The sequence below is a fragment of the Morone saxatilis genome, unplaced genomic scaffold (assembly GCF_004916995.1).
Source record: "Morone saxatilis isolate NCDOM2014 unplaced genomic scaffold, NCSU_SB_2.0 Contig21, whole genome shotgun sequence".
NCBI classification, from domain to species: domain Eukaryota; kingdom Metazoa; phylum Chordata; class Actinopteri; family Moronidae; genus Morone; species Morone saxatilis.
In genome coordinates, this window is record NW_023339774.1 from 15,244,371 (window position 1) to 15,270,899 (window position 26,529).

The 26,529-nt window shown below is 40.9% G+C and overlaps 1 protein-coding gene across 6 annotated transcripts in view; it reads left to right on the top strand.

Annotated features, from left to right (window-relative positions):
• The window catches only part of nedd4l (NEDD4 like E3 ubiquitin protein ligase), a 43,531-nt gene that overhangs the window by 492 nt on the left and 16,510 nt on the right, over positions 1 to 26,529 (top strand). For 3 of the 6 annotated variants that reach the window (XM_035668450.1, XM_035668452.1, XM_035668453.1), the window contains exons 1-8: positions 12,824 to 14,090; positions 19,467 to 19,517; positions 21,088 to 21,149; positions 21,537 to 21,639; positions 22,644 to 22,798; positions 23,240 to 23,375; positions 23,485 to 23,673; positions 23,871 to 23,948. In XM_035668450.1, coding sequence (XP_035524343.1) covers positions 12,975 to 14,090; positions 19,467 to 19,517; positions 21,088 to 21,149; positions 21,537 to 21,639; positions 22,644 to 22,798; positions 23,240 to 23,375; positions 23,485 to 23,673; positions 23,871 to 23,948 — 1,890 coding nt within the window. In that variant the 5' untranslated portion in view covers positions 12,824 to 12,974. Of the gene's footprint in view, positions 1 to 1,721; positions 1,796 to 6,900; positions 6,983 to 8,583; positions 8,623 to 9,041; positions 9,096 to 12,823; positions 14,091 to 19,466; positions 19,518 to 21,087; positions 21,150 to 21,536; positions 21,640 to 22,643; positions 22,799 to 23,239; positions 23,376 to 23,484; positions 23,674 to 23,870; positions 23,949 to 26,381; positions 26,442 to 26,529 lie in introns of those variants that run through there. The other 3 variants (XR_004796942.1, XM_035668449.1, XM_035668454.1) reach the window with 2 other exon arrangements.

A 26,529-nucleotide genomic window follows, 5' to 3' on the forward strand; every position in this document is an offset into this window, starting at 1 on the left:
AAAAAAAAAAAAAGATAAATAAAAGGGTGTCTCTCACAGATAGCAAACATTAGCGTTAGTGAAGCTAACCCTCACCCACGTTAACAGTCCATAGTAATGTTCAGCTGTCAGTATCCTCCCCCCCCACCCCCAGCCAGCGTGTCCATTACTTCACTCACCTTCATTTCAGTCAAGACTGCACCACTTTGCCTTCAGAGTATTGCAATTAAACCGTTCAGTTGGACCGAGCAGTAGTACTAATAGCCCTCGCTACATCCTCTTATTTCAATGCATGTGTGAACGACTTGTGGCTCCATTAGTTAGTATGGAGGAGGAATCGGCATGTCGAGCTAACCTCTCTGTTAGACTTAAACACTGTCTGCTGTCTGTATTTAAAGCTGTGTGATGGTGAGCTGACCACTAAACGAGTTTGAAGCGCAGAGCCGAGGCATTAGGTCTTCCACTGTCAGCCGAGGTCGATATCCACTCTGGTGGTGAACTGTGTGTTTGCCTTTGACTTTCAGACTAACATCAATAATGTAGTGTACTGTAATGCTACAATGTTGTTTTACACGGCGGCACGATTGTCACGAGTCACCACTGAGTCATATCAGCCAACTACCTATCAACTATCAGACATTACTAATGCAGTCATAAATAGTTAGGCTGGGGATTTGCTGGATTATCCATGGGGATGACTATGATATAATTCTTTCATATGTTCATTTCAGGTTCTCAGAGGAAAATAGGGGCGTGACTCTGATTGTTGAGTTTGTCCTCTGGTTTCATCAGTAGACTCAACTGTCACCCTTTCACCAGGATGCAGGAGAGATTTGCATGTGGTCTTTTAGGCCAATGTGGAGGACGTGTGTCTCGGCAGAACGTTGCATTATTAAGATCAGAAAATGTAGTGATAAACCTTTATTCCCGGGGCTACGAGCAACCTGACTCAACCTTTTCGCTTTCATCGCCTCGCAGTGCCCGGTATGTCTGTCATTATGGAACAGGAGGCACGCTTGTAACTAAATTCCACACATTGCAACACAGGAGACTTTCCAAAGGGTTGGACGTTTTTTGGTTGACATTCACCGTATTACAGACTTTAATCACACGTCTCCACAAGGTTTTAAGACATTTGTGGGTCTACATTCTGTGAGACACTGCATTTCCGGTGAGCGTGAGGTAAACACTCAGTAATGCTACACCCTCTGAACAGGGCCATGGCCTAAGGTAACAGCTGGGTTGGCCCGGGTTCCCACAACCACTCCCTTCTTTGCTCTACTCTCTAGCAATTGTCATAGATAAACTATTAGTAGAATTGGTGTCAGGATTTATATAAACGTCATTAACTCTACCCAGACTACCCACCAAGAAGCAGTGTGTCAGTGCTTTTACTTTAGACCCATCTCATGTTGCTGTTGTTAACTCAACCTACAGTTTCTTCCACACTGACTAGCGTAATGGTCATAAAACACAGGGGGAGCTAAAGTAAGACCGGTGAGCAAAGTGTCAGCAAGTCTGCTCGTAGCTTATGTCTTCTGTCAGGGAGTGTAATTCATGACTGAAAGCTTTTCAGATGCGACTCCTTTTTATTTTCTAGGTCGGGGGTTATTGACTTAAAGAGGCAGGTTGTTGAGCCAGCAGCTTGAAATGTTTGAAGTGTCTTGATTGTGAGGCTATGAGATCATTCCTCCATAAGTTTGATTAAATGTTTTGATCCCTCGCCTCTGTCTTTTCTGCAGCATGAAACGAGAGTGCTGCGGGTTAAGGTCATTGCAGGAATTGATCTGGCGAAGAAAGACATCATTGGAGCCAGGTGAGCATATTTATGAGAAATGAGAAAATGCTGTTTTCATCAGAGCTTTATTAGTTGTTACACCGTTATATCACGCCTGGTCTGGCCCTGGTGTTGCCCCTCTCATATCACACATATTTTTTTTTTGGTAACACACAATATTTAACCATATGAGAAAAGCCAAACACAAGACCAAATACATAACGTGTAGACATGTCATTTAGTCTGTCCTTTCAACCTCCGACAGCACAGTTGCACACATTCACGACATTCCTTTTACTTATGAAGACCTTGAACTCCAAGTGTTAATCAATGATTACCTACCTGCCCGTCATATTCATAACCCACCTCTATTACAGTTTTCCAGATTAAAGCGTTTGACTAATAATTATACATGCCACATACTTTCCCACATGTAGGAAAACACAAATATTGAACTTTTGAGGGTCTTTTGAAGCGTTATGTCCATCCCGGGACCTTTGTCCTATGCTGTCTGATCTCCTTTCCCCATGTGTGATTCTGTGCCCACTCTTATCACAACTTTTATGTGATGTTGCATAATATCCCTCTGTGGAGCTGTATTTGATGTGAGTGCTTGACGCTGTGATCAATTAATACTACGTAGAGTGACCATCAATCACACGCTAAGTCGTTATCATTTGGTTAATGCACTAAATGGAACTTGTTCCTTCTTAGTCCAGGCCGAACGCATCTTTTTGTCAGTCCAGGGCCTAACTGTAGGCGTAATATCCGTTTATTTTAAATGGGTTTAGATAAGTTGACTGTCATCTACTTGCCTTAGTCAGAATGACCAGTCATCGTTACTGTGGCAGATTTGTTTTAACTTAAGGAAGTCATAGGCTGCCATTACTTTCAAAGGCACGTTTAAAACAGTTCAGTGACATGAACATCTCATGGGCATTCCCTGCTGCACTAATATTAATGGCATACGCTCAATTCCGGTGTACAGGAAGAGAGTAAAACAAATTTAAATTGTGTCCAAAGTTCAGACTATGTCTAGGGGTTTGTACATGAAAATGTAAAGCAAACACATGTAGTAGTACTGTAGTAATGCCATCCCAGGAAATCAGAGCAGGCTGCCTCACTGAAGATTGTACATTATCATTCTTTAACTGCATGCTCATCACTAACTTCTGCTGGTAAACAACAAACACGCAAATGTCTAAGAATAGTCTCGATGAGACAATACCCATTTGGAGCAAGGCTTTACTCATACGATCAGAATTAAATGATTTGATCCCAAATACAGTTATGGGGAAAAACAAACAGCATTTTTGAATGTGCGTGTTATCTGGCTGAAATTTCCATATGACTACTGTAAGTCTCATCTAAATTTGAACACTGCTCCCACTGTTGGTTATAGTAATGCTTTGTATATGAGCTATGAGAAAGCAGACATTGTCAGAGAAAAAGCCTGGCATGTTTAGCGCTGTGTGAATGCTACTCACATGCCAGAGTGCATGTGTGAGCATCCTGATGCCCTGCTGGCAGGGCAGCTCAGGAGAAATCTGAACTGTAATGGAGAAACACTGAATGAGGTCTCGATGTGTGGCTAGCTACCACAGGAGACAGTGCTGACTTGGCAGTATGTCACCTCATAAGATGCTCAAACAGTGCTGGCTTGTTCTTTTCCTCTTTTTGCTCTAAACCTGTTCCTGTTGCTGCTCTATTCTGTAATACAACTACTGTGTTCCTTTGTGTTCTGCTCTGTTATTTTGGACTAAAAAAACACCCCATAATTATGTTTTTGTTGTTCTTGTGAGGTGTTGATAGAAAGTGGAGGTGCTCGCATGCAATCAAATAACAAGTGGACTGAGCCACCATTTGAATCCAGTTGCCCATGCTAGCTTTTATCTCTAAGTGTTGACCTGAAGTAGCCTGTCTCCCTCAGTAGGATTTTTGTTGATAGAGGGAAGGAGACAAGAAGGAGTCTCAGTGCAATCGAGATACAGTAGGCCCATTGTTTCTGTTTAGTCACAGTACATCACAGAACCGCACAAACACACAATTAGAGGCTGTGGGGTTCCTAGAGACGTTAATTTGCAATCAAGCAACAGCAGTTTTGTTGGGGTTTCATATTTTTTAATATTTCACATTCCTTCGTCGCTTTTACTTTGCTCCCTCTCAGCTAAAATCAATGTATGGCTGTGCTCCAGCTGGCAGGCCAAATCTAATTTTGGGTACATCGATACAGGAATTAGATCGCTGCTTATATCAATTCTGGATGGCAAAAAATCCCATGGAAACTGATTATGGCAAATCAGATTTAAAACGCATTCGTACATGGTTTGAAATGCGTTTCGAATCCAATTTTTAACCTTGTTTAAGTCTAGCCACAGCAATAAAAATGCCATTCACTACACAGGAAATGCAACACACAAATGTAGTGTCACCCAGAGCATGATGTGAACAGCCTTGGTGTCATCTGTGATGATTGAAAGCTCTAAACTGCAACTAGATATTGTGTTGGTGTGAGGAATTAGATAATGTGCCTCGAGCCTGCAGCTTGCTCTTTTACTTCCACATTGGACAAAACACACACTGTTACATTGATAGAAGTTATTTCAGGACACACAGTAGTTGATAAGAAGAAAAAGACAGAAATCAAGCTTTATGGTAGGGCTGCACAATGGATCGAAATATTATTGAAATCGCAATATGGCCAAGTGCAATATGCAAATCGCAGAAGCAATATGCAATTGCAAGAGCTGTAGTGTTTTGATAAAGGTAAAATTTGTGACAAAGCGGCTTTATAAAAGGGTGCTGTAGTGCTGAAAAGGTGCCCTGGACTACAAATCTTGATCTGTTTAATTGGTGCAAACCCCCAAAAATTTCACATCATCACGATTTTAATAGTTATTTTTTATGAAAATTCAATTTGTGATGCAAAAATAATCATTCCCTCATCCGTCAGAAATAATCACAATATGATGTTTTTGCCATATTGTGCAGCCCTACTTTCTGAGAAACTTTGACCTCTCTAAAATAGAATCATAGAATAAATCGGCTAGTCAGTTATCTATTAGTTTGACAGAAAATAAATGGGCAGCCCTTCGGATCATAGATTGCCAATTTAAGTCATTTTTAAAGCAAAAATTCAAAACATTTGATTCTAGGGTCTCAAATGTGAGAATTTGTTCTTAGTTTACATTAGTGTAAAATGAATATTTAGGGGTTTGGGGACTGTTGATCAGACAAAACGCGACATTATATTATGTTATCTTGTGCTCTAGGATATTGTGAGACGCATTAAGCACATAAAGTTTGATAGAACAGATTCTGCAAATTGAAAAGAAAAAGATCTGCAGAATAAATATGATATAATGAAAATAATTGTTAGTTGCAGCTACTCTCAAGTTAGTTATTATAATAGAATCTGATATGAATATGAAAATACTTTAAATGCACTGCGAAAAACCCATTGTTATACAATATAGGATCAGTTCTCTCAGGCCGTGTTTAGATCTCAGCAGGAGTGAGCCAGGTGAAACAGCATGAGTTCCCCATACACTTTGCTCTACTGTAGCACAGTCTGCCCTCAGAAGCCATCTCTTATCCCTTATCTATTCACAGCAGTCACTAAGACAGATATTATTTGTGACCTACTATAAAAGGATTATAAAAGGCAAGTACAACACAGAATCATATTTTTAAAAAAAAGGTTTGTTTTTTGTTAACAGCGCCACCTCTGCACATACTACCTGCTGCGTGTTATATACACAATAGTATTATCGTGTATAGAATACAGACACAACAAGAATACATATAAATGTGTAAAAATGACAAATGTAATCAGAATAAGTAGCAAACTTTGACAATATATTTAAGGTAGCAAACCACATTTTCTAAAAGTAATCTTGTTATCCAGGTTTGGTTTAAATATAAAAAGTTTCATATAGGAATGAATGTGAAAGTTTTTCTTCAAAGGGAGGTTTTGGTCAGGTTATAACCTGACACTGTACCTCGTGTTGCCTGCTGGGACTGAGATCAGTGGAGTAATTGGTCTGCCTGGTGAATGGCGCAGCTCTGCCTCTCTATCCAGAACTCACTGGAGATTTCTACCCTGTCAGCACCTTCAAATAAACCAATTGGCTGTTTTTTAAATAGCACAGTCACATACACTCTGCTTACTATTTGTGCTGCTCACCTCAAAATGTTTTCCAGTTTCTATTTTTAGCACTCTGCTTTGTCAATAACATATTATAGCCTTATCTCACAATACCTAAATGCAAGCGGTTTTTATCTGCTGGGTTGACCGTGGCAGACTCAGGTTTCAGGTCTGGAAACAAGCATACAGTATAATCTATCAATATGGGCTCTGGCACCTGTGTCCACAGTTAATGTGATGTTAGGCTGGAAATAGGATTCACTAAGGTTAGGCACACTACAGGCACATTTTTTTGTTGTACAATATGGGGATCCCTGATTCCCTTTAAGACCTGAAAGTATTAAAAACTGCCTGGTAGCTAAAATGACCACTTAATGTTTGGCCTGATTTTGTACTTCTTGTCAATAATTTTGTTCCTTTTTGTTCATAATATTTTGGCTTATTTTCTTAAATGGAAAAAGAAAGATGCATTTATATTTACCAGTTGGAAATGGTCAGTACTGAAATGTATGTATTCTGTCAGCATTATCATCTGTATATATTTTAAATATTATTGGGACTACTTCAAAGTCTGTGGGGAGCAGATTTGTACCTGTTAATTTGCATGAGCTGTAGCAGGGTGTCCACAAGGTTTTAAAAAGTCTTGAAATTGAGTCCTTTAAATGTCTTCAATATGATTTTTACAAGTCTTGAAAATGTATTGGAATAATTAAGTTAATGTTACTTGTATAAAGTTGCATTTTTCACTCTTGGTCTGTTTGTATTATATGCTGTAACAATACCAACATATTTTCCTTCATATCCTTCGTACTTTTTTGCCAGTTTGGGCATAAAATGGGTCCAAAATTGCATTCATAATGTTTTTAAAAAGTCTTAAATTGAACCTGTTTAAACCTGGAGAAACCCTCTGTTACAAAGTGAGAACTGTGAAAGGCTCCAGATCAATTTGTCACCACTGATTTGTTTTTGTTTTTTTATTTCTTTTTTGTTTCTGCAGTGATCCTTACGTCAAACTTTCCCTCTATGTTGCGGATGAAAACAGAGAGCTTGCTTTAGTCCAAACAAAAACGATTAAAAAGGTAGGTCCTAAGGTAAGAAGTGGCTTTGATGCATGCATCTGTAGCGTACTGTTGTTCTTTTTCCCTGCACAGTCCTTTTTGCCCCTAGTTTCAAACCCAGTGAACTCTGATGTGTTTGCACCGCGTCAGATCGGCCACTCCCGCCACATTTATCTCCTCCCACACCTGCACCACCCGTTTACTGTACAGCCTCTTAAATGTGGCTTTGTTCACTCCCATCTTTAGTCACAGGTTTGAAATCACCAGATCCTTCTAATCCCACCCCCAGCACTACCACCGCTTTTCCTTAAAATCAAGGCAATCATATCATCTTGAGAGATGGAAACCACAGGAAGTCCCCAGAAGGCAGTGCTTCCTTTAGAGGGAAACATTAGGCAAGGTCTTTTCCCCCAGTGGCCTATTTTGGGGAGGAAATCTATACTCAGCAGGGGGAGCTATTACTTGCTATTTGTGTAAACTCCACTCTGATGATTTTGAACCAAATGTCCATATTCATTGCTTACATTGTGGAATACTGTGGGCCTGTAACATGTAATGCATCTTTTTCTGCGTCACATGTTATTCACCGGTTAGGATTTGTGGAAATACATGTCGATGAAGCTGTTTCATTGTACATTTCTCCTTTCCTTCATAGTTAAGGTTAGCTTCATGTAGCTGTCAACCAACCCTCTGCTGGAGTCAGGCAGCTTAGGCCGCCATGCAGGCAGACATATGCTGCCAGTGGCCATGGTTGCCTTATTGGATATAAATAGCTGACAATGCACTGCTATGTGGAGCAGAAAAAGAAGCATCACTGCTCGGCTCTTCTATGGGCTCTATGTGTCTTTAAGTGGGACACCTTTGATGGCATCTTTGTTTAAGATGCTAAGAGTTTGGCTTGTGGCAAGATGGCAGGAAGAAGATGCCAAATATGACCCAAAAAAATGAAGAGCGAGTCTGGGACTAACACTCAGTTTATGCCAAACATTAATATTTGGCATACTATTCTGGAGATTTTCATAATTTGATCAGGGAGAATTTGACTAATTTTAATGTTATACTGACTTTTTTGTCAAAGGGCACTGGGTTCATTTGTAATTCCGGTATGTCAGCAGTTGTTTTAACAGAGATGTTATTTTATCGCTGCTGTAAAATGTTGTGAAGTGTTTATTAATCAGAGTCACTTGTGAAATTAAGGCTTCATTGACATTCTGGTGTTTAAGGCATTTCAATCACCGAAGGAATTTTAATGAGATGTGGCACGTAGTTCTCAGTCCAATAAAATATCAAATGTGTGAGGCAGAAGGAGAGAGTCTGTGCATCCACATACCGAGCTGACCCATCCAGAAAGTGGGTGAAAATCCTCATGGCTGTTAATCTAGGGACTAACGCCAATCACTGGGACATGTTGTTAGCTACAAACTTCCTCTAACAGCATAAGAGGATCATTGACGCACAAGATTGAGCCTAATTTCTCACTTGCTCTCTCTTCTCTCCCTATGAGTTGGAAAGGTTTCATACATCTGTTCTGTTTCCTGTGTAAACTAATGATGGCGTTCACTGTGCTTTAACACACAGTGAAATACTTATTAGTCTAACGACGTCCTTACTTTGTGTTTCAGACCCTCAATCCCAAATGGAACGAGGAATTCTACTTCAGAGTGAGTTCATGATGTGTCAGATTCCCTTTCTTCCCAATATCCTTCGCTATGGTGGTCTGTTATTGCACTTGTTTACTCTAGAGTGGTAGTGTTAGAGTTGTTAATCTTTGGTTGCAGTTTAACTGAGAGCTGAGTCCCACCTCCTCCACCACTGTAACCAAACAGACCATATTAGACTTCAGAAGCCTAGCCACATGTGTATGATTATTCCCCACTGGTTATTTATGAAGGAATTATAGTTTTGTTCTGTTATGATAAGAATATTGACTATTTTCTAGCCGTATTTCTGTGTTTTTTTTTTTGTTGATGCAAGAGCAAAGCAGTTGCATACAAACTGTTTGCATGTACATCTGCATTGGCTTTGCATACGTTGACACTGTATGACTGCTGTATTATTTCTTATTTTGTCGCCAACACAGGTTTGTCCGCAGAATCACAGGCTACTCTTTGAGGTGTTTGATGAGAACAGATTGGTAAGATTCACATTTCATAACCTCTTACCCTTCACTCCCTCTGTTGTATCACACATTATTTTTAATTTCAGTATGTCTTGTCTGTCAGCTGTTGATTTATTCAGTTCCACCCACCGTAATCCTCATGCCTCTTTTAATTTACATCCAGTTCGTTTCTACTTCAAACTGTTTAGACATTGGTAATGAGCTTTCCAGTAGTACTTTCTTTTATGGTTTTCTCTCAATTATGCCATTAAAACATTGATGTGCCACCAAACATAATGTGATGATTATAAAACTGACATTGCTGCGCACCTTTCCAAGCCATTTTCTCAGAATAGATCTGCTTTCATGTCGCCACAGGGATCTTCAGCAACCTGAAATGAATTGTATTGACTCTATCCGCACCCTCATGTATGCACAATCTTCTTCTTGAGAACTCTCTGACACATTGCTAGATTTGATATCACAGGATTTCACTCTAGCAAAAGGAACACATTGCAGTACATGTGGAAGAAAAGTTAACAGAGGCCGTATATGGCCTGTTTTGTCTGCTAGTTTCATTGCTTTGCTTTAAGGCTGTAAGTAGTGTAGTGTCCACTAACAACTACTACATTCATCTTATGTCAAATTTCTCAGATTTCCTCCACAGACCAGAACACTAGCTGCCTTGACTTGTGAAATTAAGCTCATTGTAGGCCCTCAGTTGCCATGGCAACTAGATTAAATTTCTGTACAATGTCAAGAATTGCAGCAATTAATAACAGCACTTGATAATCAGTTCACTAATTCATGCTTATGTATCATCTTCACCTTGAAGAACCATCTTCACAGGTGAGTGAAGTGGTTCTTGACATAATGAAGACATTGTTCTGTGGAAGAAGCAACTATTTCCCTGAAAGGGGTTAGGACTGCTGTGGTATTTGTTTCTAATGACTTCTCAGTAACTCTGCGGTCTGTATCTTGAGTCTGATGTTTGATAAAACAAACATCAGATGCAGTCCAAGATTGTATTGATGTTTTTGGCTGGATAAGGGGCATCCTGTCTGGGCTTCCAAGGTTATGGGCTACTGCTTTTGTCCATGGACCAATGTGGGAGGCTGAAAGATTTGGGCTTGTGGAGTGCATTTTTGTGACACCACATCCTGTAGTTTTCCTGATAATGTAATCAATTTACGATATGGGTATATGTATAGGTACATTGTATGATTAAATCTAATTTAGTCTCTTTAATCTTCATGTTTCATGTACTGATAAAATCAGTGCATACATTGGTGCATGTTGTGTGTGCATGTTCTACACGCCCCTGCAGAGGGGAATGGTGGGCTCTCAGCCCTCTAAGAAAAGGGCAGCTGAAATCTTTACCTCAGTACAGTGGAAGCTCTCTGTTGCTATATAGAAGAGGATGACATGAGAAAGCACAGCACAGGCAGCCTCAAGCCCTGTCCTCTCCTTATATGTCTGAGGAGGTGCTTTTCTGTCTATCTCTAGGTGCATGCCAAGAGAGCTTCTCCACCACTGGCCTGTATTTCTTTGAAGGGGCTGCTTGTTCTCTTGCATCCATTAATTTATGGTTTATTTGTCAGGAGAGATGAAAAGTTTGACCAAGCTTTGCGCTATAGCACATACAAGAGATTGTGGTTTACTTGTGTGTACTAAATGTCAGCTAATGTAGCTACAAAATATAGGAGACTTAATACAGAATGTAAAGAAAGAATAGGCCTACAATAGTACAGTGTAGTGCTTTGTTTGAAGCATGAATGTTATGTCATTTGGCAAGCTGGGCTTATTGCCATTGGACCACACATTGGCATTTTGTTTCTCTTCTACAGAACATTCTCCATAACATTTCACACACACGTTTATTGACTGTGCCTAACGCTGTAGGCAGTGTGTCATCACACAAGTGTAACCGGCTGCCAAGCCACGATTTCTTCTTGCTCTACAGTCCTTTTTTTTTTCCTTTTTGCTCTGTCTCCTTGATGCCCTCTTGTCCACAAAGGAGAACTTTCATTTTTTGTTTTCTCCTTTTGTTCCATTTCTCACTGTGATGCACCATCAGTGGCTCAGCTGTCAACTTTTATGCAGCTTGCTTTATGAAACAGATATGGTGACGCACTGAGGGCTAAACCATAGGTCGAACCAGTCAGATGTTGGAATGGCTTTTTGGGCGAAAAAGTTCTGAAAGGCCAAACTGTAATAGGGGTCAGTTCTGTGCATGGAGGCAGACTACTCCCCCACAAACTCTGGCGTCAGGGCAAAGTAGCATAGAAACCCCCATTTTCACATGCTGATCCAATGGTGAATTACTTTGCTGCCAAAAAGTATAAAAATGCTCTCATCAATGTACAGTATGTTGTGAAAACGTGTCTCTCTGTTTTACTTCGTACTGTAGCCAAATAGTATATTACAAGTGCTTAAGCTCATAATGTGTGTGCCTAATTTCAGCATTGCAGACTAGGATCACAGCTGAGTTGTATCTTGGGCGGTTTTTGGATGCAAACACAGTGGCCTATAAAACCACCAGACAGTCAAGTGTTTGGCTGTGTACTGGAGACAGCGTAGTCTATTCCGTTTGAAGAAGACTTGGATATCTTTCTCCAGAGAGGAACGTGCTGTTTGCTTTATCAAAGCTGCAATCTGTCAGATATTCTGCTCTTCACTCTGCTGCTGCCCTTTTTTTCTGGTCCATTTTTAGCAACAACTTCCTTATGCTTCTTTTTTTGTTTCCAAGGTACAAGAAGTAACAGGGCACAATTTGTCCTCCAGATTTGTACGGAAATTTTAACATTTTTAGAGGGGCAATTCAACAAGGAAATTTTACTTACTGTTTTTTTCTACTCGTTGAAAAAGATTGTGTGTTTGTATACAACAGATCTATGGATCTGTTTATTCCATCGCTTTTTCTTCTTTTGTTCTCTACCTTCCCCCTGCAGGTGTCCAATGGTGCGATGCTCAGGCAGAGCTATAACTGAAAGGGTGATGTTATGGCCTTAAGTTATTCCATTAATAAAGAGTGTAGAGGGGGAAGGTCATATTTACAATTTTAAGATAAGTTATTTTAGTTTATCAACATCTTTGATGATAAAGGAAGATATTTAGTGCTACTAGAAGAGCTGAACTGAGCTACATGCAGATACAATGATAGCAATTTTAGGTAACGGAATTAAGTGGTAGATGTCAAAATTAAGAGGAAACTTATTAGGGTTAAAAACTACTAGGTAGGGAAATGGGCAGGGGTTAGAAAGAGATCATGTTTTGGAGGAAGTGATGGACAGTGGTACGTAGGATGTGTTTAGGATGGCCAGTTGGCACTTGAGGGCAGCATGGGGTTGCAACACGAGGTGGTGGGGCCATTTGTAGTCACATGACTAGCAAGAAACCCACTGTCACCTCGGAAACCAGGAGCGCCGGCCGCTCTTATCCAATCATGTCAGGAATGCTGACCGTCACTCGGCTCAGGCTATTTCTGCTGTCTGTCGCTAGTGCTTGGTAGTGCTAAGAGTCTGGCATACAGGGATCCTTCTATTTTTTTTTTTTTCCTTTCCCCCCCTCACCCTTCCTCTCTTTAGCCTCCACTCTGCCATTCCTTTGACTGCGTAGTGTAAAGTTGTCAGCTCTTTTGCAGTGACAGTCTAGTTTTTGTGGTGTGACTTCTTTCTCTGAACAGTTTACTGTGGGTAGGAAAGTTGTGGAGGAGACTCTGAGAGTTTGGGAGGAGGGTGGGAGGGGGGGCGAGAGAGAGTGGAAGAAAAAAAAAGGGGGGGATCAGTCATCTAGCCAGCCAAAGGAGAGAAGTGGGCGACACTAAGAGACCGAGACGGGAGCCAGAGGAGAGAACCAAACAGCCAGTCGGAGTGAAAGTGAGAGGGAACGGGAGCTGTGGGACGTGAGGTGAAAATGGCACAACGTCTGCGTTTGTATTTTGGCTCAGGCCGCAGTAACACAGCCCCGGAGATACTAGAAGGAGACTCCGAGGAGCAGCAGGGAGACAACGATGTGGTCACGCCACTTCGCATGCAGTCTCCTCTGGTATCGAGGCCTTCTCAGGAGCCAGCTGCGCAGCATGGCCCACCAAGAGCTTTCGGTACGCGGTCGGAGCCTTCACTTAAACGCAGCTCCTCCATGTTCATACCTCAGCTCGCCGCCTACGCTGAGCCACGGCCCACCAAGAGCTCCTCCATGCACATCTCCCTCCAGCGCTCCAATGGATCGAGTAATGGAGATTTCCGTGGTCATGCCGATGATGTCCCGCCACCCTGTTATACTCCTCCAGGACCTGCTCCTGCCTATCCCGAACCACAGATCGGAGCAGACGTTCCGCAACATCCGCCTCCTCCATACTACAGCCCAGAATCTTTAAACTCGCAAGCTTTTCTGACAGAGCCGGACCTTCCCAAACGCAGGGTCTTTAGTATTGGTTCCAATGGCCATACTGTGTATAGCAGAGGCCAACCTGGTATCAGTGTTGGTGGTATTTGTATCCAGAGGAACTCTCTTGATGGTTCTGATATCCAGCATTTCAGAATTCTCCCTTATGGTGGCACTGGCTGGTCTGTCCAGCAGCCGAACTTGGACCAGTGCTCTGTTGTTAATGGTGGAACACAGAGACTAGTGTTTCAGCTCCAGCAAAATCAGAACCAGGATCAGACCCAGGGCAGGCAACAAGCTGCTACATCCCAGGAAGAATGCACAGATGTTGGCTTTATCAGCTCAAGAGGTAGCGGCATGGTGCGATACCCGAGAATTCGACTGGAGAGAAGCTCATCTCATCAGAGGCTGTTGCCGGAGAATCAACACAATATAACTGGTGGAGAAAGCCAAGCTATAGAGGAGACCCAAACAGACATGGAGACACAGAGAATGGAAGGAAGAAACAGATCTAATGGTTGTACTTTCAAAATCAGTGGGGATACTTCCAGAAGGCAGCCTCATTTCAAGATATATTTTACCCCAGGTGGAGGTGGAGATCAGGTTGTGAGCCTTGGCAATGATTCGACAAGGAATAATCCCAAGGTAAAGATTGTAGGAAAGCTTTAGTAGACTGTTGGTGAAAAAGTTTTTAAGTTTAAAAAGATTTTGTAAATATTATGGCAATTGAAAATTAGACTTGCAAGGTTTTAGTTTTAAAGATGATGAAATTAATTTGAGAAAGCATAGTGAACACTTACAACAAATAGTGGATGGGTCAATGCGCTCATATGACATTTAGTTGAACACATGATAGCTTTTATGTAGTGCAGCTGGAAGAAGGGGGGGGGGGCATCTAATAGGGCCATGGACAGAACAAATGAAAATCAGGGTGAAATTTAAATCTACCTACCTAAATTGTGGATGTCTGAAGTATTTCACATCAAATTCGCAAAGTTAGTAGTATTTCTCTTATTTAACCCGCTGAATCCAGCCTAGATGAGGAGCGGTCCGTACGGTGCAGGAAGAGGGTGGTGACATTCTGGGAAGTGAAAAGCACAGACATGGTTTCAGAGCTAAATCACACACACTGGCTTCCTTTCACTTCACAACCACAGGCATTTGAAATTTTACACACATCGGCCAATTCACTCATGAAAGGAAAACAGGAACAGTCTTATGGATGAATGGATAATTTCTCCCTGTGTACTTGTTGCCTTCTGTTTCGCAGAAATGTGACACTTAAGTTTGGTAATACCCTTAACTGCAGCCAGTGCTCTTTGAGAGTTGGCTGTTTCTATCTTTAGTCTGTTTCGAGCGTGGTTGTTGATTTTGAGAGTGGGCAGGCGGCATGTCTTCTTTGGCTCTGGGCTGGTATGGATCTGTATCCTCGCAGCTGCTCCATGAGTGATTAAGAACTAAGATGTCGTTATGGCCCAAATGACGATCGGGAAGTTTAACACGCTATCAGTATCTTGAAATGCCTGAAAGCTTGAAGTCTTTTGATGTTGCTGTCTGTTCTCCTATCATGTATAGCTCAAGCTTTGGAAGCAAAACAAACGTAAAGGTTGCACTTTTATAATCAGTGTGTCATATTACCTAATTTGTCATTCACAAGATTCTTCTGAAATCATTTTAGACTTTTCAACAGCAGTACGTTCTGTACCCCTCTTTTTTTGTATAAACTGAAACCTGAAGTTGCTATTAATAACAATAATATATAGTAGATATTTAAGTAATGGGGCTGTCATTGACTATATGAGCCTTACTCCCAGTAGATTCTCATAAAGACTCAGGAGTCTTCATGGATTAATAACTAAGACACACAGCCACTAAGCGTGAGCCTGGCTGTTCACATCAGAGGTGCATTCCTCGGTGGCAGTCAACAAGCAATTCTGCTCCTCTGCTCTTGTCTAATCAAACATCGAACTGATCTTGTCTCATGAATTATGGGTGTCAATTTTTCTGCTACAGTTAAAAGTGCAGAAGTTAAAAGGACCATCTTGTGGTGATTGCCTGCCTGTGTACATGTCTGCTTGTGCTTCACTCTCTGTTTAGACAAAACTGACAAATATGGGGAATAAGTACATAATTATATTTCATCATCTGTGGGGGAAAAAAAACCTGGGGGAATTGAAACTAGAAATTAACAGTGGGGAGGGAGAGAAATATATTGGGGTTGGCAATATTAAAAAAGGGATATTTCATAATTTATCAGAATTATATCACTTAATATATTTTATGTCATTTATAATATATTATTTGTGTCTTTTCTTGCCAGATTCGCTTGTTGTTCGTGGAAAAAACGTATATGGTTCATGAGGATTTTGCTATGTCAGGCTTTTATTTACATGAATATAACTTTTGATAAAACAGTTACTCCTGCCTTCCTGACAGTTAAGGCTAGATAATAAGGATATCTGCAGTATGCTATGAATTGCTACTCTTGATTTTAAATGTTATAAATCCAAGATGGTCTAAGATTGGTAAAATATTTCTGGCTTTGGTTGTTCTTCACTAGCGCATCAACAATCTTAATATATTTTTAGTCATGGTTTTGACAGCACTTAGGCCATACTTGAATGTGTTTTACACACCTTCTCCTATCCCTTTTTAAGGCACACGGTGTTGTGTTACCCCAGGGCTTCCCGTTTCTCATGCAACAAGGAAATCCTCATTTAGACCATAATGACAGGTCTTCCCCAACTGGTTGCCTGGAGTTGGTGTGCCCCTTTTTAAAGCCCTGCATTGGATACTACGAGTGTATGTTTTGTGTGTGTGAGTGTCTGTGTGTGTGCCAGCTAGACTATCTGCAGACAGCTATGCCACCGTGCCATGCCCTCGTTACAGTTCTGCCTCGACGTCCCCCTGTTGCCATTCACAAAGAGCTCTTACAGGCCACTGGGTTTGCTATATTTACCTGAGATGGGATTGTGGATGGATTGGGGGGGGGGGTGTTCTCTTTTTATTTTGGTCCAGTAGCATGTGAAAGGGATTCATATTGCTATTGTTGTGAAGGGCTTTTCTCTGTCAGCTCTGGTCTAGAGTTGCATTGCATTGTAATTCAGTTGTGTCAGCACGGAGACTGTTGAGTAGGTGAGACAACCTTTTCACACTTCAGTGCCAGGCTGGACTTGTTCCAGGTCGCTCTATATCATAAACTCTCAGTCCGTTACCTCTTCTTCATGCATGGCAGTTCAGTACGGCTACAGTTAGCATTGCAAGTTGTTATCACTTACCTCTTGTGGTGTTCAGGCTTGTTGATAGATTTGGTTTTATTTGTTCAGGTCCAATATGAATCAATGGAATTTGATTGGTGGTGCAGCATTAAAAACAAATAAAGAGCAACGCCTTTCTCCATAAACAATGTCTTTGAAAGCTATTGATAATGTGTTCTATGGATTACCAGAGTAACAGGGACAGGAATGTTGCTGTTGACTTTCATTTTTCAATTCTCTGAGCACCACAAATTAAATTACATTCACCTCCAATGGTTGCGTAGTGGCAGAATTCTCAGAAACAAATACAAAACTTTAAACTATGTGCATACAACTACAAGTATGTGAGAAGTACGTTTTTTGTGTTTTGGTTGAATTGACCTATTTGTGTTTTATTGTATAACCTTTTTTAAACTAGCTTCCCCCTTCCGCCTCATGGCTCATGAACTCATCATCCCTCCTCCTCCTCCTTGTGGTCGTTAGTGGCACCCTCCCTCTCTGAGCGTAACCTGGCCCTGGGAGGCAGCTGCAGGCTCAACTGTGACCCCTTGATGACTCTGCAATTATATCCCTCTGCATACACATACCCACAGCTTAAAATGCTTGTTATTGTTGAGGACAGAAAAAAACAGCCGCATGTCCCAGGCGTATGTGTCCCATGGGATACTGCCATTGCCACTGAATGTTTTACAGGTTAGCTACACTATTTGCTGTAGGTTCAAGCATGTTAGAAAATGAGATTTCCAGGCGAATATTAAATCTCGTAGTGACTCATCAGTGCTGAAAGTTTTGGCAGGCTTGCAAGATTAATTGTAATTCTAAACTTTATTTATAAAGCTCTTTTCAAAACAAAGTTACGATGTGTTTCCAAAATTCACATTGTAGGTTCCAGAACAACACACGAAAATAGTGTCATATGATACTGTCGTACTTATTCTGCGGTCCAGGTTTGTTTTGTTGCTCTCTCCTAGTTCAGATTAAGCTTACTTGGGAGTTATGCAAACAATAAATTAACTGTCTAGTTGGTTTGGGAAATGAAAGCAGACACTGCTGTAACTTACACAGTAGTGACTCTGGCTTTTCCAAGAAGAAATTGTTTAAAGTGTATGTGTGTGTGTTTGTGACAGTGTAGGTGTATGTGAAAGAGACAGGGAGAGGGAGTACACATGCATTCACGAGTGTCTGTTTACGTGCCTGTGCATTAATAACTCAGTGTTTTCATGTGACTCATTTGTAACCTTTCACCATTGAATTCCAGGCCTGATAACTGCGGCGGTAGCCCAGTGCACTCTCTTCCCAACACTGCTTTTATTTTTTCCCTCTGATGATCAGAATAAACCGTGTGATTGCTGTATATCTTAACCTTGTATCAGTGTGAAAAACTGGGACTTGGTCAGCATAGTTGTAAGATATTACCAACCGTGCTGGTGTACAATTGCTAAAGCCTTAAGTTTTTGTTGTTTTTACTAGATTACTTGACTTACTGACATTCCAAAGCTACTTTTGATAAGATAAAAGAAAGTGCTATGGATTAAAGAAGTGGTTTTTGAACCTATTTTCATGTGCACGTTTTCTTTAAAACTCTTCTTTTCTGACTCAAATTTAAAAAGGGACCACAATATCATTAAAAGTTCAGTTGGAAATCGTTTCCATAACTCAATATTGAATTTTTATGACTGCGCTACTTTTGTGCAGCAGTGGAGCAACTTTTACAGATGCCACAACATTTCTTCTGTTGTGCGTTAAAACCTCAAAAATGAAATTAAAGAAATTTCTTTAAAAGAAACCTTGTGTGCAGTGTACAGAGACTGCCAGGTTGCTCTTTTATTCAGAGACTCTTCAGTTGACAACAGTGGGGTAATTTTTGTTTTTTTGTTGACCCATTAAGTTAACTCAAACTGAAAAACAGTATCACATATTGTGTACACTCAGCCTTTCCTGTCAAACCAGTGTCTACAAACAAACATCATTGTTAGTTTAATGCCTGTTGTCTAAATCGGTTGTGTCCCACACACAGGCTTCTACCAAGAATGGCCTTTTCCATCTCACACAGGTAATCACTGCTGGGGGCTGCTGCTTTGCAGCCCAATCATCCGTCAATCTCCCCCTTTTCCTCCGAGTCTGCATTAATTTTGACAAAAGGACGGACAAATCTACGGGCCTCTTTAATCTGAAACACAAACCTTCCCTAGTTCTCCCCTGTTGTGACTGCTGTCCTTCTCTCCCTCTGTCTGGCTGACTTGGCTTCAATCTGGTGGCGGTGGATGTTATTTTTCCTTGCTGGGCTCACGGGTTCTTCTCCTATGAAATGATACCAAAGGCCTGTCCAGAAATAAAACCCTAGACTCAGCCTTTCTTCCTGGACACTTCTGGAAATCTGTGCCAATTGGCAGAGAAGATAAGCCACAACAAACTAGAGCAAATATTGTATGATCATTTCAGAAACATATGGAAGAAATTGCTCAAATGTAATTGCACTTTATGGTTTGGCAACCATTTAAAATGACTACAGGTGTCCATAAAAAAGGTTAGCGGTTATTTCTGGATGGAGCTGTCCATGAAATTAAAATAGTTGTCTCTTTCACTCTGATAAATACACACAAAATGGACTTTTGGGTGCATTAGGTTATTCACCTCGACATTGTGGTTTTTCCCCTCACTTCCCCTGCTGGAAATTTTGGTATTCCCAAAACACACTCAAAAACCTGCTGCATCTAAAATTAAGCTGCTGAAGATGACCACCTTCTTTTCTTTTCTTTTCTAGACCAGAGATGATTTCCTGGGACAAGTTGATGTTCCTCTCAGTCATTTGCCGGTGAGTTATTTGCATGTATGTGTGTGTGTGTGTCTAGGCTGACTGTTATAACCCTATTTTGAATACTCAGCTGTTTCTTATCTTCGGTTTTGCTCCACTTGATAAACCTCTGTGAAGGTCAGAAAAAGAGTGGTTTTTTATTTGTTGTGTCTGTCTTGAGTGTGAGAAAGTGCTAGCCACACAAATACTGTGTTGTTGTGATCAAACAGCACACTGCTGCTTGTTAGAAAAGAAAAGCTGTCTGTCTAGAATGTAAACAGAGGTGACTGTCCTGAGGGCGGACTGCTTCTCAATGGAAAAAGCTACGTTTGTCAAATTCACACACTCGCATGTACTCGCTTGGAAACTGTGGACTGCTGGGAGATAACAGCTTTTGTAAACAATAACATGCAGAACCAGTGTGTGCTGCTTGGCAGTTTTTACTGTTTAGGTTTCACGTGAACAGGACCTGAAACACAAACAAAAAGACCTACAGATCATTCTAAAGCAGCACCTTCTCGACTTAGTTGAGAGCTGTGCTGCTGCTGCTGCTCTGTCTAAGCTGTGAAGCTTTTAAAAGCATATCAGTAAAATGTGTTGGGGTTAATTATTAATGTCCTATTTCGCTCCCATAGGTCCAGGAAATTAGCAGCAGATAAAAGCCAAAACTGAGTCGTGTTGAGAGTTGAAGTCAGTGGATGGGATAGTGAATGTTTGGTCCTGATGCAGCTAATGCTGAAATGCTTAATGTAGCCATTGAACCAATTGAGCTGAGCATGAATAAGAGACTGCAATGCTTGTATAGATGATGTCATCTGCGTCATATGTGTGTTTTCATTAGATTCATTTATTTTCATGTATGACTGCATGTCGTAGGAATTGCAGTCTTATTCATAGTTACTGGACATTACTTTAGTCATCACCTTACTTTCTATAGCAGCTTCTTCTAAATACTCCTCTTTTACATTTCATTAATCAGGTCAGCCATGCTGAGTCATCTACAGCAATCTGGTAGTTAGATTTGCCTTTTGGAAGCTTCTGTTACTTCAACTTTTTCCACAGTTTCATGCACCAAAAAGCATGAAACCGAGGTGAAAGATGATGTACCTAGCCCTGTTTTACACTAGTCACACATAATATGTTGCTACAGGCTATTAACAGCAATGTTTTCATTTACAAATCTTCAATATCAATTCTTAATGTCCAATATGTTGAGCACAGTTTGAGCCAAACAGCTTTGTCACATCTCATATTATTATTATTTTTTATACAACACTTGCACTGAAGATTGTAATTTTTGTATGGAAACTGTCAGAATCAGTAATATGTTACAGAGCAGTATGTGGTGAGCAGCCAGTCTGGACTGGTTTGGCTATAAAGCAGTGGGAGATTGCTGTGAATTACAAAAGACCTTTTTGCTGTTCAATATGTAACAGGATAGGCTCACTGTTGCATAATGATCCTGGGATGGTTGTGCGGAGGGTTCCAGGCGTGTTGCAAACTCATGACTCTGATATTTTGATACTCTAACGTGTATTTACTTTTGTATTCAATTGATTACGATCAACAAATGCCTCCTCTTAATTTGCAGACAGAGGACCCTGCTATGGAGCGTCCCTACACATTTAAAGACTTCCTCTTGCGCCCCAGAAGGTCAGTTTCTACCGGATATAAATGTGTAACAGTATGTGGCAAGTAAACAGTGAAATTAGATACAAGTAACATATCTCAGGTTAAATTGTGTCTGGTATGCCCCCATTAGCAAGTGGAATAGACACTGACAGATTATTAAACTTAAAGTGACTTTAATTATGATTTGCAGCACTATGTAGACTGGTTTCATGTCTGCAGCGAGCAGTTAAGTTCATGTGACGGTCAGTTGAACACTGAAGGTGAAAGACCATCTGCTGCTAATAGGCAGTTTGGAAACTAACCTGCATTTCAAAGCATTAACCTAATAGGGGCTATGAGGGTGCCGGCTACCTGGTTATGATGTGCTGCTTTCAACCGGGGCCATTTTTGCTGATGTTATCCTTCTAGTCACAAGTCCAGGGTGAAGGGTTACCTACGTTTGAAGATGGCCTATCTGCCAAAACTAGGAGGACCAGAGGAGGAGGCTGGAGAGATGAGGGAGGAGGCTGAGGTAAGGTCCTGGCGACCGTTGTTGCCAAGTTTGTTTTAACTGCTGACTTAGCATTACCTTAGGCATCCTTTTGACTGTCTTGTACACAATAACCTGAAGCCAAAACCGGTTGTAGATTTATTCCTTCCACACAAAGAAAACACAGTTCTAAGCTTAAAGATGAAGGCCAGTTTCTCAATTTGGACCAATAGAAAATGTGAGAGTGGTTTTTGCTGGGAGTGAGAGGAGACAGGATGGCTCTTCTTTTTATTCTTTTCTCTAAGAATTCAGGCAGCAGCTTGCTGCCAGAGTCTGGTATAAGTCTTTTCCAGGTCAGGGTAAGGAAAAACCATTTATAATACAGCCTGTTATTTGGAGAAATAGGAGATTCTCCTCTTTTACTTGCATGTGTATGTGTGAGTTTCTTGTGAAGTGCAAGAAAGGTGTTATACATTTTCAGAGAGTCAAAGGCTTCAAGGAAAAGGTGACATTTAGCAGCGGAAGTACGGAAACTTCAGTGCCACTCTGCTAATCTCCCTTCACTAAATTTTCTCAATGTGACAAAATCCCTCATTTTCACTCTCTAGATTTTTTTTTTTACTTCTGTACTCTGATCTCCAAAAAGAAAAGTATTATGCCAGCCCCACTCAGTTTTTTTTTTTCCGTAAGGAGAGAATTCAAATTTGTCAACACTGGAAGGGATATAGATGCCCATTAGCTTAGTCTTACATCTTGTGGTCGGAGATATCCCACCCAGCGAGTAACTTGTCAGACAAAAATAAATACCGGTAAATGTAAACCAAAACATCTTAAACCACAACACAGCACTCGTAGCCTCAACTGAATCCAACATCTTTGATGCATTTCCATGCTTGAATCCCCTCTTAAATCGGACCGGTTTGCTGATGTTCATGCGTGTCTGACAAGCTGTCAGCTCACTGGGATATCTGTGACCACAGGATCTTTGGCCTGAGCTACCAGTGAGTTACAACTTTATGTCAAGAAATCTGAACTTTCTCTTCCAGGGATGGGACGAGTCTGCAGACTCGGGCTCGCAGCGACCTCAGCAGCTGCTTCCCCCGTTGCCCCCAGGCTGGGAAGAGAAGGTGGACAACCTGGGACGCACCTACTATGTCAACCACAACAAGCGCTCTACACAGTGGAAACGGCCCTCCAACATGTATGCCTGATTTCTCTACTCCCATTTTTAGTTTTAATAAATATTTTTACATTAGTTCAATGAGAAAATCTTTGTTACCCAATACTTTTATATTTTGGTAAATTTGTCTATTGCCTTTTTTTCATTGAGAGTTAATTGAGAAGGTCTTCACATCTAACTCTTGACAGGAATGTGAATAAGTGTAGTTCTCAAAACTGTTCTTTTAATAAAACATGCAATGGAGAAACAACAATAGCATGATAGACACATATAATGTATCCTCAACATATACTCAAATTCATTCTCCCTCCTCTGTTAGAATGAGCCAGTAAACATTAGAATGATGGGAGGTAGACTGTGGCCAAAAATGGCTTCTCTTATTTTACTGTAATACTACCTTACTTATCAATTTTGTGACTTGCTAACACTTTGCTTTGCATCAAATCGCTTGTACTCCTTCAGAGATGTGATTTCGGAGACTGAGAGTGACAATCAACAGCGGCAGATCAACCAGGAAGCACACCGAGTTTTCCGTTCAAGACGCCACATCAGTGAAGACTTGGAGAATGAGCACTTGGAGCCCAGGGACCTGGACAATGTGAGAGAAGAATATACACATACGTAAAGCATACACATACTCAGCCACAGCTATAACAAGAGATAAAATATGATTATTGATTCATGGCTGCGTCTGTTTGTTGCTGTAGTCCTGGGAGCTCATCACGGAAGAGGATCCTAACGACAGCATGACCCAGTCTCTACCTGGCCCCTCATCCGTCTTGACACCACAACACCCGCCGACACCCGTCACGCAGGAGTTCTCTGAAGATTTAAATTTGCGGCTGTCGCTCACTCCTGATACCAACGGCGAAGTGCCAGGTCCCAGCTCTGCTCTGGTGAGGCTTCAACAATGCAATTTGAAGTAGTCCCAACCCACACTCCACATTTAAATGACTGAATGGTGCAGTTGTAGTTAGTCTCGTTGATTACATTAGCAGTAATGTAAATAATTTTGTACATTACAGTTGCAGGCAGTGCTAGCAATAAAGTTTTTTTCTTCTTTCCCTCACTTACTTTTTTTTTTTTTTAACAGGGCCAGATGTCAAACAGACTCCGATCCTCAAGTATGACGGATGGTGTCAGTGATCAGGCCCAGGCCCCTCCTCTTATGGTACATATTTCCAAACCCCCACATTTACCTCCATCCTGCTCTCTTTCTTTTTAGACTTCCTCCCTTTCTTTGTTGCGTTGCTAGTAGTGTGTAGCATAGTGAACATCCTTTTCTTTGTTCTCTGAATGCCTTAAGCAGCCAGGCATTGTTGTCTCACTTACCTCCTGTCTGTTGGCATGCCTCAGTGCTGCGGGTGTACAATATTTTAAATCACCTTCTTTGCTCTTGCTTGCATTTCAGATTTTCACTTGTTCGTACTAGGCAGGTGTTGCTTCCTCGTCACCTTTTCCTTCCTGCTCACTATGCTTCTTCGATTTTACTGTTCTTCCTTTTGCCTTCTCGGCTCTGTAGGATAACCACACCTCTTCCTCCCCCTGCTCTCCCACCACTACTCTCTGCTCTGCGTGATTCACTCGCAACTATGTATGATGTATTGTTGAAATGTCGGCTTTACAGCTGTGTGCCAGCAGAATGACCATTCCAGTAGAAACCATTAGCAATTAAGATTAAGGACAGGAGCACATCAGATCAAACGTTCCCCAGAGATTTCAGAGTCATCACATCAGTTGAGATTCAGCTCAGCAAACCGTAACAAGATCTGAGTCAGATGTCTGTCACATAGCTGAGTCACAGCAGTGAGCTTGGCTCTGTCAAGCCAAGGAAAAGTACAGGTGCTGATGTCAGCCTTTCACTTGAATGGCAAGTCTCTAAGGACTGGACAACAGTAGGCTCATTAAGAAGCCACCAGAGGAAACCATATGTTTGGGAAGTTTCCTATAATTGTGTCAGTGCGAGGACTGATGGGAGGTTGGTTACAGTCACACAATTCCTAATGATATAAAATGTTTATGTAGGTGGAGGGGTGCTGTATGTGCCAACTAATGCATATGAGATTGCCTCTTGGATAAGTGTATCCTACACTTCTGATTAGAAGTTAGTTAACCTTAATGGATAAGGCTGGAATGATTCTATAGTTTTCCTGTAATATAAAAAGACTATAACCAATAATTTGTTAGTCTGTCACTCTACAGTACTTTCAGGAATTCCTGACCACTGAAGATGACAGTTTTATGGGTCACAAATATATTGTTTTTATAAAAAAAAAGGTAGTTTTTAGCAAGCTTGACCCAAACAGGTTGAAAGTACATTTGTTTCAGACTATTTTTAACCACGGATTAATACACATTTGGCGCTCCAGTGTGTATTTACGGAGCCAGCGCAAATATGGCTCATTGATGTGTTTTTAATAGTTTTTGAACAACGATGGATGCCTGCAGCACCAAGGAATAAGCTACTATATATCAGGCTTTTGCTACACGGACAATACTTGTTAGTATAATCAATTAATTGTTGGTTTTAGTCTTGGGATTTATATAGAATATTGTATAGAGTATCACCATACTTATCTTTTAAATAGGAGATTTTGGGTTGATTTAAAATTTGTCAAAATGGCTAAATGCAGATCATGTGTGACCATTTTTGATTTCTTTTAAGGTTTTGACATTAGAAATAACAATTGAGGTCGTTCTCTCTGCTGTTATAAGGCTGTTTACTTTTATAGGGTTGGTAGTGCGATGCAACAGTGGTGCTAGTAGTTTCTAACTGTCCAGGTTATGTAGTTTAGAATAAGCAGAACAACATCCAGCACGTCTTAAAGCACTGCTGGCTGAACTACACTGATATTGTTATCTTGCTTGTGGCAATGAAACTGCACTTTTTTGTGTGTTTATTTTTTTTCCACATTTGAGAATTTTCTTCCAGTTCTTGTTGGAGACTCAAACACTTTTTGTGAACTTTATTTGAACTTCAGCACAGTAATTCACTTTCACTGCTGTAAGCTTTCTAGGTCGCAGAGCTGTTTTCTCTTACTGGTGTTACTGTAGCTTTAATGTCATTTTCTACGTAGGTTGAGATTAAAGATGCTGCACTGGCTGGGGATTAAATTTACAGCCCAGAGAAAAGAATCTGTGTCTTCCCTCCTACAGGGAAATCTAAGCTGGATAACATCTACGGCTCAGACTGACTTTATTTTTCTCTTTGTCTTATTAAAGTTGATTTACTTTACTCAGAAGTTACAGCACACTAAAATCACGTCAACTAATCACAACTACAGCTAATTCCAAGTTAATTGTACTCCTTCCTGCTACCCATCAGCCTCACAGCTCGTATACTTCAGTGGGTTTCCTCTCTTTTTTTCTTCAATCACAGCCACCACACTTTCCCACCATGGCCCATAATCTCAAGAATCTCCTCCCTTTCTGTCACTCCTCACCTCCTTTGAAAGTTAATTCCCCCCTTTTTGTGCGTTCAGTGTTTCCTCACTCAACCTGCACTACTGCCCAAAGACTCTCGCTTGCCCCATTCCTTCCACCCTGGAAATGAAAACATTAACATACTGTGAACTAAAGACCTTCCCCTGTTGTCTACTATCAGCAGGGTTCCCAGACCAGAAGAACAAGAGCTCAAACTGTCTCAGGTGGTGAGGAGTCTATGGTAATATCTCAGTTTATATACAGATTAAACCCTATCAGTTGTACAACTATTAGTTCCCAGACACCATATAGGATAGGCCACATGTGTC